The following is a 14,058-nucleotide window of genomic DNA, read 5'->3' on the forward strand; positions in this document are numbered from 1 at the left end:
GAGACCCTAATCACCCGCTGAGCTGTTGCGAGTTGACAAGTTATCGGGAAAAGCCAGTTTGTAGCGCAGTCTGGATTCTGCTTTTAACTACTACTGCACGCGGTAATTGCATGCGCTAAAGTAGCGGCGATTAGTTTCTGCTCTCCTCGACACTCTTAAGGTAGCGCAACTCATGATATTGTTACTGTAAGATGACGTGAAGAAATTCTTTGCTTATCTATTTGTACGGTGGAAAGCCTATCGATTGCGAGTTGCCTAGCTCACGCACCTGCTGATTTCGGCAAAACCAAAAGTGACTAAAAGTAAAAGCACTAAACAAAGACTGAGCAGCCTTGATTATAGCAGCTTTTTGCAGATTATTGCAGCTAACACGACGTTTTACACGTTCAACTCAGTTTGCTGCGCGGACGTTTTCAGGCTACCTTGCATATGCGTGCTGCCCGTAGAAATCTATCAGACCTGTAACCGTCCTATTGGTGCACGAAAGCTACATGTGTGCATCTTCAATTAACATCAAGAATCTTATTGGCATAGGAAGGTTGCCTGTAAGAGTTTTTACCTGACTATTAAGAACCATGCTGCTATTGGGAGGGTGCCTGTAGAAACTCTTGACTGACTTTTAAGAATCCTACAGGCACTGGGAGGGTGCATGTAGACACTCTTGACTGACCTTTAAGAATCCTATTGCATTGGAAGTTTGCCCGTAAGAGATTTTAACTGACTTTTAAGAATCCTACTGGTATTAGGAGGGTGCCTGTAGAAATTCTTGACTGACCTTCAAGAATCCTAATAGTCCATCAAAATAGCCCTAACGGATTTTTTGACTGGGTAGGAACAAAGAACTTATTATTTAGGCTTCCAATAATGCATTTCTTCAACTGCATGGACTGGGTCTTTACGGAGAGGGGCATTGGTAGGGCTCCGTGTTTTCGCATAAATCCGAAAAAAATCCGATAAGCACTCGCTGGTACAATTTTTGACAATTCGGATTTATCCGATAAACTCCGATTTTAACGGCCAATATGACCCTGTTCCGTACTTTATCGATGGGTCATGTTCTAAGCAGTCATTGATACATCGGCCGGTTTGGCCGCTATAAACTTTACCTCACATCAACAGTGTCTCGTAGACCATACCCATCGCACATTTAACAAAGGGCTTGTCGTGCGCGGAGCGAGAGACGTGAACCCGTTCAACGACTGTCGCAGACCTTCATGGATACTAGGCTGCTGTCGCTGAAGAGTGGAGACAGACAGTTGGGGGGAACCTTCTCGATGCACTCCAGTACACCAGTGAATCGTTTTGATATATTGTTCAAATTGTGAATCTAAATGTGAAGCATGAGTTACCCCGAGCGTTCGAAACCTACGAAATCTATGCGCCGATTTTTAAATTAGTGTTTCTTGAAACTGACGACATGAGCCAACTCATGAGTGATTTTGTGAACTATCACAGCTAATTAATCAGTAACATTGTTGAACCCCTGTAGCTTTGGAGACTTCACACTGTCCAGTGGCCAGTGCTTTTTTTAGTCTTCTTGCGCAAACATTGAAAGGGCATTTTCAAAGCTGAGAATCATCAATCGAATGGAGCGTGCTTCCGCCAGTAACAGCAACCTCGTAAAGTATGGTGGCGTCTATTACAACAAGCTTTAAGGATGTAATATGCAGAAACATAGGTGTTTGGTAATCAAGTATTTGGGCTTGTGTGTATGTGTTTGTGCATTCAAACCTTCCAGGCAACAAAAATACGTTTCGTGTGTTCTGATGTTTTCGTGTTCAGAGATCATTTCATCTAAGATATTTGAGTATTGAGAATAATGCATCTTTTAACTCCGAATTTCGGGGAATTGGAGATTTACGAGAAATAAACTCCGATAAACTCCGAATTTCCGCCAGAAAATAAACTCCGAAAAACACCCTCCGAATTTCATGAAAAATAAACTCCGAAAACATAGAGCCTTAGGTATTGGTAATAAAAAAGCAAAAAAAACAAAAAAAACAAAACAAAAAAAAACACGGAGCTTGAAAACGGCCTTCACTCCCGAACAAGCACAATGAAGCATAGCTCCCACGGCCGTGAAGGCGCCTCACATACAGGCTCGCTACTCGCCACAGATAAAGTAGCGCATGCGCACTGGGTCCGAAGCCCACGCCAGCGCTTCATTTCCGCTGTTGGACGCGTTCCTGGGCGCCACCGGCACTTCACTTTCCTCCTCACCCTTTCACCATGCCCTCTTCCACTTTCCGCCTCGTGGTTCCGCTGCACCATCCTCTCCGCTTTCCTCCACGTGCCTCTTCGCTCTCGCCACTTTTTTCATCCCCCATCGCGCGCCGCGTTCACTCTCATCTGTCGCTGTGCTAATTCGCTCAGTAACAATTGACGCCGACGCTCGTCGTATAGGGACGGGCGCCTATGAGCGGCGCTTTAAACATACATTCTGAGGCTACACGTGCCCAAAATACGATATGATTTTGAGCCTAGCCGTAGTGGGTGACTCCGGAATAGTTTCGACCATCTCGGGTTGTTTAATGTGCAGCCAGTGCACGGTACATGGGTGTTCTTGCACTTCTCTCTCATGAAAATTTGTACGCAGCGGCCGCGATTTGATCCCGCACACCCAGGCTTAGCAGCGCTACGCCAAAGCAACTACACCACCACGTCGAGTACTTTAGAAGTAACCGCGAGCTTGAAAGTGCTAGAGGGAGAAGTACCAACCGAATGGAAACTCCCGGCTGTGCATACAGCCGGGAGCTTGTCCATACTTTGAGCTTGTGCATTCCTTTGATCCTTTACTGCAAGAAATGGGCTATCATAGTAATAGAAAATGGCAGAGAGCGTATGATACATTAGGTAATATATGTTACAAACACACGACAACACATTTCTAAAAAAGACAATAAGACGGCATAGGAAAGGGAGGTTCAGGTATACCGAGGCGATCACTCGGCGTTACGCACGGGGGCACAGCGGAATAGTTAAAGCACCAGTGCTGCGAAAGATGGATAGGCGCGGCGCATCCTGCGAACTGCGAGACGAGGCGGCAAGGCCGTTTATTTCAGCGACTGCGTAAAACGCTCCGCCCCGCCGCAGAAACAGCGCTTAGATGGGCTTGTCCAGGTCCAGTAGCTGGTTGCACATGCGCACTGCGAGCACGAGGTGTGACAGATCAACGTGGGCCTGCTTCCAGGCCCTTATGGCACGACTCGGGTCTCGCTGTCTTCGGGCGCGGTACGCATGCTCGTGAAGGAAGGCGAACGCCTTTCCGGCAAACGCGTCTTCCGGATCCGCGCCGAAAGCCATGTTCCTGCAGGCGCCAAAAGCGGGAGGCCGCGTGATGGCTCTGACACTCATTACAAGCGGAAATCGTTTACTATAGGAGGGCTGCGATAAACATGGCTGCTTATTTTCTGGCGCTCGGATTTCAGTAGCATTATGTGTTGTGGAGGCTTCGATCGCAAATAGACAGCTGTATGTCGGTAAACAAACCGCTATGGCACAGGGAGTAAAAGGAGGAAGCAACTGCGATGATCCTTCCCTACTTCGCTATTGGCCATGTTTAGCAACAATCTCCATAGTAATTTCGGGATATTTGGTCATGTGTATTCATTTTGTATCGAGATGAAACTCGTGCGGTAGAGTAAGTGGAAATTTTTTTCAGTACCAATATTGGTGAAGTTTGTTCATTGGAACCTTTAAAATAGTTTGACGTTAGACGTGCTAAAACCACGATTTCATTATGGGACACGCAGCAGTGCGGGAACTCCGTACTAATTTTTAACACCTGGGGTCCTTCATCTGTACTTAAATATAAGCATACGAGCATTTTTTCGTTGCTCCCCAATCGAAATGCGGCTGCTGCAGCCAGGATTTGATCCTGCGATCTCATATTTTAGCAGTACAACGCCACAGCCAACACGCTGCTACGGCAGGTCTATAGGCATCTTGCAGTGGGCCGACGACGCTACGGCGGCCTCGGTCATTGCGTACTCAGACGCAGCTGCACTAAGCTTAGGGTTGCGTAGAAAATGACAAGGCATTCCAAGCAGTGCGCCCGTCCTTCGCCTCTGGCGTGGGCATCACTCACCTAGCTGTGCCTATTCATCGTTAACTCCAGCTCGAGCTTGGAAACGTTCATGCTTTCCTATTCGAACGCAACCATACCTTGTCATGCAGACCATGACGATTGCAGACTGGAAGATCTCGGGCACTCTTGCCTTCCAATGAGCGAATGCAGGTGTCATCGCGAATATGCGTTTTTTTATGACCATTGTGGGTGTAGAAAGCTTAATTGGAAGGTGCCTATGGCATACGGTGTGGTGTCTGGAGCAAGTTGTTGACACGACTCAAACAGTTGTACATCGTTGTGATTCGCTAATTCGATGCATTTAGCGAAATGTGCCAAACAATGCACCACCTATTATTGCGTTTTTTTTTTCACAGCCAGTTTCATCGCACCGAAATTTTAAACCATGTTAGCGTGAAAGATTACTTCTTTTTTCAGTCAAGTCAGGTTTGTTCCAAGAAAACACCTTGGGAAGTCATACAATAATTCATCGCGTGTTACTTTCTGGGGTGAGAAACATAGGCTGGATCAGCAGGGTTTATTTTCATTCAACAAACACGCACACTCACCTGACGTTCGGCTTTCCCAGCAGTCCCTCCCGCTTTATGAACGCGCGTTCAATGAGCACGAGTCTCTCGTTGACCATGCGCAAGGTGGGTTTGCTGCACGGAATTAACAAAGAGGAAATTCACGACGTGTCGCACGAGCCTCAGCGCCTAAAACAAGTCCCATTACACATATCACTATCATCATCAACGTATTTAGGTCCACTGCAGGGCGAATCCTTCTGCCAACAATATCTAAATAACAAAGTCTTGCATCAATTGGCTTTATCTTGTATTATAAGCTAAAAAAAAGTTGCACATTCGCGGACAACTCTTTATGACAATAAAAGTAAAGTTAGAGGCAAGACACGCAGATGCAAAGAAGCTCCTGAATGAAGTCCCACATTCTCAGCCACGTTAGTTTAGGCTGAAGGAGAGAAAATGTATGAAAATCTCGTTTACAACAGCAAAATAAGAGACAATACATCACTGATTGTTAGTATTGACCTATTTATCTTCTTTTCTCTTCCGCGTTCGGGCAAATGCGAAACCATCGTACATGAACGCTCCTCTGATTGAGGATCTGTTTCAAGAAGCCTAAAGCACTCTCAAACGCTGCCGGAATACTTGGCTAAGTAAGGCATGCACAGAAGCTCCGCCACTGCAGCGTTACAGAATGTTGTTCGCGAACGTATCGTCACCATTACAACGATGGCACTACTGTTCTTCGACAGCGTTTGCCTTCCCTTGGCACCCGTGTTGTCTGTAGAACACAGAATATATGTTTTGCACATTTTGCTGGGATAGCTGATGGGAGCTCACACTGCGAGAACAGGCGAGGAGAGAGGCGAGAACGACATGGGACGTAGCGCTGGTAGGTAATTTGTAGATAAATGGGCAGAGAAGCTTCTATAGAAGTCCACATGTCTACAAAGTGGTGGCCTGTTTCAAACGTCACAATCTGTGTCGTGGGGGACAATTTCTGTGAAGAAATAAGCGTGACATCACACCCAGAAATGGAAGTGACGTTGAGACCGGCTGCTCGGCGCAAGTGTTGAATTTTTTAGGGTACGGCATTTCGACCGCCACGCCAGCCGTAATCGTTCTTCTGTGAGCGTTCAACTCGCCTCAGGCGATGCGACAGTGTGTCAATAAACTCTAGGAATGGCGTGTGTCTTACGGTGACTTTAATTACGTTGATGATTACGGTAGTTTTTTTTTCTGCACGTTCCTTAAGAACGTGCTCAGAGCTTGTGTTGCGGAGAGTGGACGAACACTGTGCTACGCGTTTTCGTGCAGTGCTCTGCATTCATCGTCACGACGGGGCACAGTACGTCGGTTGTAGCAGCGTGAACATTCTCAATTACGAACAGTCTGCATCCAAACATTTTGCCTACAAATGCTGTGCGCTAGCTCAGGCGCAGTTTAAGAGAAGTGCATGCCACGTGTTGATTAAACAGGAAATGAAAAAAAAAGAACAAGTTTGGACGATATCACCACGTTCAAGTGAGCAACGCCATCCCGCACGACATAACAACTGCATGCACAGAGGCTTGCAAAGTCCGGCCTATCTCTCGCACCAGAAGCACTGGTCGTTAGAGGTCACCAAAAGCACCTAAATCACAGAAAAATGTTAGAAAGTGAACATTTCGTGTATTAGTATACCAAATTTATCTGAAGTGAAATTATTACTTTATTTGGCAGTATTTAGTTCAACCATTCCTGAGCATTTGATTTTTCACATGTTTTCTTGTTTCAGCTCTCTTACGTTGTTGTAGCAAAGGCTACGAGATAACGTAGGCGAATATTGACGAACACCACCCGTGCGCAACTATGGGTGCTTTATGCAGCACAGAAGCGAGACCTTTAAGTGTGTTTGCTTGTCCCACGGGAAACACTCTTGTCTTTGGGCCTATGAATTTTTTTTATTGCGCAATGACAGTGAGCTGTAACTGTACGTGCGATGAGAAAAGACGCAGTTGAAAATTGAAACAATTCTGATCACCCGATGAGCACAGAAATCGCTGACCCGACATATAGCCAGCGATAGCTAGGAAAGTTTATGGAGTAGACTTTTCAAGTTGTATGTCACAGCAATTGTCATTTTTACTTGTCAGAAAATCTCAGCAAATAAGAAAACTTCATTGGTTCCCAAAAAAGATTCGATGTCACCCCTTACACATAAGGGTGTTCGCCATGGGTCAACCAAACACCCTTTAGAATTCCATAAATGTACCAGAATGTTTAGTGCGTTATACAACCAGAGATACAACTATGCACGGTAGCCTTATACACCGAGGATCGTAAATGTGTCCGAAGAAACTCCTTCCAAGGCATCTCATTAGCCGCCAGATGTAGTGAATTAGCGTTCACGGGCGGTTATTAAACGCTAAATTGAACACTCACTCGAGCTGCTTGCGTTTGTCCAGCCATGACCAAAAATTCTGGGCCCGTTGCTGAAATTTCTTCGTTTCGCTGATCAGCCAGTCTGGAGGGCAAAGAAGAAAGCGACTATAACAAGCTGAAACACAGGCAAACAGATAAATGCGTAAGTGCAAGTTCTGTGGCCGTATTTGTAACGATCTACATATTTGTAAAAGAAAAACAGCGCCGACAACGGGACACAGGGCGGCAACAAGGGCGCTGACTATCAAGTTGTGGTTCATTAGAGAGAGGAAACTGTACGAGACAAAAAAACAGGAAGCAAGAAAGATACGCCCCATCCACTCCATGAAGATGGTCGAACACCGAAGCTGTGTTAGTTACACCGAGTGTTATACCATGCAAGTCGAACTTCGCAAGCAGTCTATATTAAGTGTGAAGCCTGTAGGGGCCCGTGCTGTCGGCGTGTAATGTGATCTCATGTCAACATGGTTATGCGCAAAAACAGAGTCAAAGTAAGTGCAGAATTGATCAAAACCCGTTCAAAATAAAGTAATATGATTCAGAATAATGTAAAACATGGGAATAGTGAAGCATTAGCCGCATTAATTAGCAGAAACTCGTGAAAACCGTGAAAATATTGTAATGTGATCTCATGTCGTCGTGGTCACGCGCAAAAACAGGTCAAAACACGTGCAGGATTGATAAAAACCGGATCAAAATAAACCAACATGATTCAGAATAATTTCAAAGATAACAATAATGAAGCATTAGGCGAAATAATTAGCAGAAACTCGTTAGTCGTTTCCCAAACGCCCGTCTGGTACCACCGCAGTGCAAGAGAGGGCGCCACCACCCCCCACAAGCGCTCAATTCCTCCTCAATCCAGCGCTACTCGAGCACCCGATCAGCACGCGCTGTGTGGCAAGAGAGAAGGAACAGGGCTTTATAAGCGGTTGGCACGCTCATGAACTTCCTTTGTGCCGTGGACGCCGAGAGCTGCAGGCGCGCATCGAGCGACAACGCTGGCGCATCACTGCTTCGCACTTCGCCAGGTTTCACGTTAGTGGAGCTGCATTAGCGCTGGATTTGAACTACACAAGCGCACGATTTTTTAACAGCGAAGCTGTTTAAACCAGCCGTCATTTGTGGTTCGTATCAAGAAACTATCATCATTAGCAATGAAGGAAGAAATGAACTTTCTTGCTGAGGCGGAATTCGAACCCGCGTACCCACGGTCCCAAGGCGACCGTCGTAACCACTAGGATTTACAGCCACGCTTGCAGAATATGCATTTGCTTGCTTGCTTGCTTCCTATGCCATGGCGCATACCCACCACAGGGGATTGGCCAAGAAGCCGGCGGTTAAACAGGTGAGTTGAAATTATGCAATGAAACTAACTGATGTTAGAGCCGTATTTTATTTTATCTTACAGGGAATTAGTGCGCTTTTTGGAAGGAGATCAAGGCAGAAGGTAATAAATTTCAATCAATTTAATTGGAATTTTCGACATTAATAAATAATCGTTCAGTAAATTAACGTAAATTGGCATTTGTACAATAATAATAAACAATATATCAGTAAATGAACTTGGTATTTGCCTTGTGTCACCGAGGGACTCGCATACGGCCCTGCATACGTTCCTGTGGCTAAAACCCAGTGTATGCCCCGAAAGATAGAATATTTTCAGTGTTTATAGCGATGCCTAATTTTCGGAATTTTTAATGCATTTATGTGAACCATATGATTGCGTTCGAGCGTCGTCGTCTTCGTCCACAGCTGGCACGTTCGCACGCGCTCGTGCCAATGCTCTGGAGGTGAAGAAAGGTTTTGCGCACTATTCTTGGGAGAGAGATAAAAGAAAATGAAAGCAAGAGAGAGAGACGCATTCACGCAGCGGGTCTGCTGGAACGCGTTGTCAGTATTGCAACGCGGTGGAACGCGGTACCGCCATTGAAACGCGGTGGAACGCTGTACCGCCATTGAAACGCGGTGTCGGTGTTGCAAGCTGCGCTAAGCAACGCGCAGAGACGGCCGTAAGTCCGAGAAGCGCGAAAAGACATCATCATCATCGTCATGAGTAATAGATGAAAAGTACGCGCACATTTTTTCACCTCATTTTCTCTTTTGCGGGTTTCGCGCGGTGATCATGCTTAAAAAAAAGGTACGGCCTGCCGCGTCTGGCCGGCTGCAATGGGAGCGAGCGTCCGAGCAGTAGTTGCATTCGCGGCCGCTTGGCTAGCCTGAACGGCACTACTTCCGGGAGTGGGACGAGTCGGCGTCCATGGGCGACGGCGTGCCTAGCGTGTTCCTCACGCTTTTTCTACGACGTTCCTTGACAAGAGTCCTTGATTAAAGCTGGGTATATACAACCTACGCTAACGCGAACTCCTCTCACATCCCACGCCTCCGTTGACCTACTTTTTTCCTACAGCGTCATTGGTTGGCGCGTCTCACGCTCTTCCCCTTAACTGCGAGTATTGGACGGTGCGACTTCCGTCAACCTCCTCCCCGTTCTCTTCGTTTTCATCTGCACCCTCTCACAGCATTCTCACAGGGGGAAAGGGGTCACTCCGACCCTTTTCCCCCTCTTGAGCTCGTCTTTTCCTCTCCTCTCCCGCTAGGTCACCTGGCCCGTTTTTAGCGAAGTACGACAACGACGGCAAAGGGTCCGCATAAACAGATTCGCTGTAAAAAGGTGACGGAAACGAATGGCATATTCGACTAGTTGTCTTCATCCCCCGACTCAAAGTTGGGCAGATCCGCTGTTCCTCAAGCTGAGAGGAAGAGGACAAGCACGCAAGCCAAACGTGACTCGCTCTCGGAGGAGGAAATAACAGGCGAAACCACGTGATTGCAGGATCCCTGCTATTTCGCCTAGCTAACGCTCCCGGCAGCGCACCGGTGGGACGAGAGTTCGTCCGGATGCCGGAATGCAGTGACCCTATCACCAAGAACGGCAACGTTGCGTTGTGATGACGTGGCGGGAAAAGCTCCCGATGTCGATGACTGTTCCGATGACAGGGCTCGGACTGCTTGAGAGAGCCCGGCGCGTGAAGAGAGCGATCGAAAAGAACCAGCCCAACGCGAGTAGTGCATTTTCTTTCGACCAGTCGTGAGAAAGCGCGACAGTCGCGAGAGCAGTCAGGAGAACTCCGAAACAAGCCAAAGATGCCATAAGAAAAGGAGTTGTCAGGCACTGAGTAGGGAACATGCTAAGGCCGGTCGGCAACTTCATTAACGCTATCTATTATGAGGGAAAATTTCCACAGAACAGCAAAAACTGATCATAATTAAGCAAAAATGACAAAATCTACAAAAAATCATAAGCCTAACAAAAAACAGGTGTAAACAACCAAATACGTTCCGCTTGTGTTAGCACGCCGTCTGTTTTACTGCTTGACAAAAAGGTTCTATATACAGACAAATAGGATTTCTTTGAATATTACATTGTGACCCACCACACTCCTTGTCGCCGTTGTCACAATTACTTTTGTTTTCGTTGTTTTTGGTTGTTTTCATCTGTTCTTTTTGTTATGCACTATCGCTTTCCTTGTTGTCTTTGTTGTTGCTGCTTGCTTTTTCTTCACTTTCTAAAAGCCTCTCTGTCTAACATTGTAACTGCGTTCATTCTAGCGGCCATAAACATTATTTATTCTGTTAAAGATAATGGATTGTCGTTTAGAAGGAAGAGCGAAAGCGTAGCTATATCGAGCATTGTGTAGGACTGTGCTTCACGAGCAGCGATGCGAACATTGGCAACGTCGGAAGCCGTCTGAAGTGACACTGTTCACACCCTAAACAAAAGAACAAAAAATTGGAGGACGCTTAAGCTTCGCCTTTAGGAGTGAATTGCGATAGCGTTTTCGAGCCCCGTTCGCATCAAATTTTTTTTTGAGTAGGCTTCACTGCAACACAACGCTTGGGAAAGCCAGCGTACAAAGACCAAGCTTACACCGATGCCCTTAAGGTCGGATTCACTTTTAAACACAAATACATTGCTGGAAAGACATTTTTACAGCAGCAATATAAGTTGTCTTATATCAAAATGTGAAGGCCCTTGGACTTTTTTTTTATTGTTTTATTAATTGTTTGCTGTTGCCCCGAGGCGCGGGCGTGTACAAAATATGGAGTACGCTTTAGCATTCAAAGATCCCTGAATACTTGTCAGGCTTCCCTGCAAGTGAAGCTTTCTTTTTTCTGCACCTTCGCCTCTGCGTGCCGCTACCGTTTTACGCTGCCGAGGAGGCGAGCGCCGTCTGGATGGGGCTTTCGCAAGTAACCTATCCGAGCGCGCCGCTGTTATGGTAGAAATGCTGTCAAAGGGGTTTGTGTTCTAGTTTCCTCGTAGCAGAATTATCTTTTCTTGTACATTCAAATTACATTCCGACGATATCATTTCTCTAGGTTGTACTTCGAGAAATTCATTTTTTTTCACTAAGGTCTTGCGCTACGTGGAGGGCCTGTGTGGTCAGGGTGGTTCGGGATGAATTTCTTCGCCACGGACGCCGATGCTTACGCCGGCGCCGACGCCGACCTCCACCCCGATGCCGACGCAGGATTTTCTGCGACACGGGACCCTTAACGCTATCCCTTTATAATAATGACGACCTTGTAAATGTGTCGTTTATCCAACACATAATGGTTCGAAAGACGACATGCGTTATCCGGGAAAGGGAGACGCCCTTCGATTAAATTGGTGAAAATGGTTGCGTTGAGTCTCCGGGCTTAAAGGTTAGTTGTGTGTCGAGCGTACCATGGAAACATGATATTAATATTTCAATATTAAAATCTGCCATTTCCACAATACATAATTTTTGCTTAGCTGCATAGAGCGCCAGCTTTAAGACAGTACGAGGTCAAACTTACGAGCCTAGTGTCATACGGAATTCGAAGAAATTAGAACACGGTCGAATTCACAGGCTTTCCTTTCTTCGTATTTTGGCTAGCTGCATCGTTAATTACATACACAGACAACATATCTGTGAATTAACCAGAGAAAGGACAGAGGTCAGTCAACAGATTCAGTCAACGAGGGCTTTTTTATAAACGCGATTTGCCGTTTGCTATGTACATAGTGGGATGTGAAACCTTTTGCATACAGCACGCGGAAAGTACTAGGAAAATGGTACTCGCTGAAGCAGCTGCGTCGAGATTAGGAAATATTCAGCATTTATTCCTACTCCAAGGAAAGTTTTCTTATTCTGAAGGTTGATGTTCACTTTAAAATAACTAGTTTTCCAACGTACCTTTAGTATCTTTACGACTGTAATTCAGTCCCGAATCCCGCATGGACTATATCGCATACTAGAGAAATAAACGTTTGCATGCACATCCCATCCAACGTATACTAACTTCATTTTACCACGCAAATGACTCGAGGAAAAAGAATCCCTAGTCACTAGCGCGATTTCGCGCCTACTTTCAAACATACCCAGAAAGAGCTGATTACACTGACCATTAAATTCGACGCCTCGCTTATACTGCCAGACGACACAAGTGGTCAGAACAGCTGGGCTGTTCTTTTTATCGGTGCAACAATAGCAGCCCCCTTGAATTTGTCCACACCGCAGCGCTTCGGTAGGCGAAAAGTGGCAGCCTACTGACAGTGCTGTACACTATAGCCACGGTCTAAGGGTAGCACAGCCTCACTTATTGCTGTGCCACTCTTTCTTGCCATTTTGAGGCACCAATAAATGTTCCCAGGATCTGTCGCACAAGCTACGGTGCTGCGGTATAGAAACGGTTCTCTACTTAAAAGCGTATAAGAGCATTTCAATACGTATTTTTAAGCATTTTTAAGCGTAGCTTTATAGGGTCTCTCGTGTCGTGGTCGGTGGTACGCGTACGCGGTATCATCATCAGCATTAGCGTAAACGTCTTCGTCCTCTTCGCCAGCTGACTCGTTGGCGCCCCTAGGGTGGCACTCGTGCTCGTGCTCGGCACACACTCATGCTGCTGCTGCTGCTCCCACGTTCGTCGTCGTCGTCTGCTTCCACAGCTGGCTGCGTTGTCGCTAATCATTCCAGCTAAGAATTTCACATCTCTTCTCTCGTCGTAATGAAGAGGCCGCGGTTGTGTGGGTATTGGCATTGGCATTGCTTAAGGGTATGAGCCATTCATTCTCTTACCTAACGGACAGATTTAATTTTTAAGCAACTTTATGGAAATCCACCCAGAATGAACGCGCTCGGCACAGGGAGCATCGTCGACGTGCCGATTATAGCATGAGAGCTTCCGAACCTGAGGCGAAACGTCAGCAAAAAGCCGCCGACCCTGAGTTGCGGGAGCGCGACGTTGCGGCCGAACGTCATCGTCATCTTGCCCTTTAGGAACCCGACAACGGTGCTGCACGCCTTGGCAACGCTAGCGCCAAATTCCCCGTTGCGACGGCCACGTTTCAACGCGAGTTTCTCAACCCGAACTTCGGAGCCAGCTGCAGTGCGTGTCAACGGTTGCTGTTCGAGCACAACGTGGTGCTCTTCAGTGCAATTCGTTCGGAGGAACACCTAAGAAACACACGAGAAGCTTCGCTTACCCCCATTTCCTCGACAGGGGAGGGGCTACTGATCATTTTCTCTTAAAGAAAGGAAGCATTGCACTTTGACTTACCGAGCGAGATGTTCTGCTTGCTCATCTCATGGACGATACTTGGCTCCACCCCGTCGACGGCCGCTCGCAGCTCGTTTGCCATTTCGGACACGTTGTACGGCAGCACGGCTTCCTCGGCAAGCCGCAGCGTAAGCGCCGCATTCATCTGGCTGCAACGCAGCGTCAACTCGAACCTCGAGTCCACCGCGCGTTCGAAAAGCTCGCGATTGTCGTACGCTGTGTGATAGGCCGGGAACCAGCCCGACGGTCGAGACTGCAGGAAGAAGAATTGTTTAAAACCGAAGGCAACAGAATTTCACTTCGGCTAAAGTTGTATAAATGAGTAGCGTGTATTACTACAGCAATCTTGGGAAAGACTCAAGGCTTGTAATTGTTATTTTTGACGCGAAAGCGCCAAATGGCTCATTGAGGGGAAAATCCGGCATCTGTAGCAGAGAAACGGCACCTAAATTC

General features: G+C 46.7%; 1 protein-coding gene across 1 annotated transcript; it reads right to left on the reverse strand.

Annotated features, from left to right (window-relative positions):
• Positions 1-3,102: 3,102 nt before the first annotated feature.
• Positions 3,103-13,858, reverse strand: LOC119435076 (putative N-acetylated-alpha-linked acidic dipeptidase; the record flags this gene model as incomplete). Its single annotated transcript, XM_037702035.2, has 4 exons — positions 3,103-3,307; positions 4,636-4,728; positions 7,018-7,099; positions 13,606-13,858. Coding segments are annotated over 4 exons (633 nt in total), but the record flags the coding sequence as incomplete, so codon positions are not given.
• Positions 13,859-14,058: the final 200 nt, after the last annotated feature.

The sequence above is a fragment of the Dermacentor silvarum genome, unplaced genomic scaffold (assembly GCF_013339745.2).
Source record: "Dermacentor silvarum isolate Dsil-2018 unplaced genomic scaffold, BIME_Dsil_1.4 Seq426, whole genome shotgun sequence".
Classification (NCBI taxonomy): Eukaryota; Metazoa; Arthropoda; class Arachnida; order Ixodida; family Ixodidae; genus Dermacentor; species Dermacentor silvarum.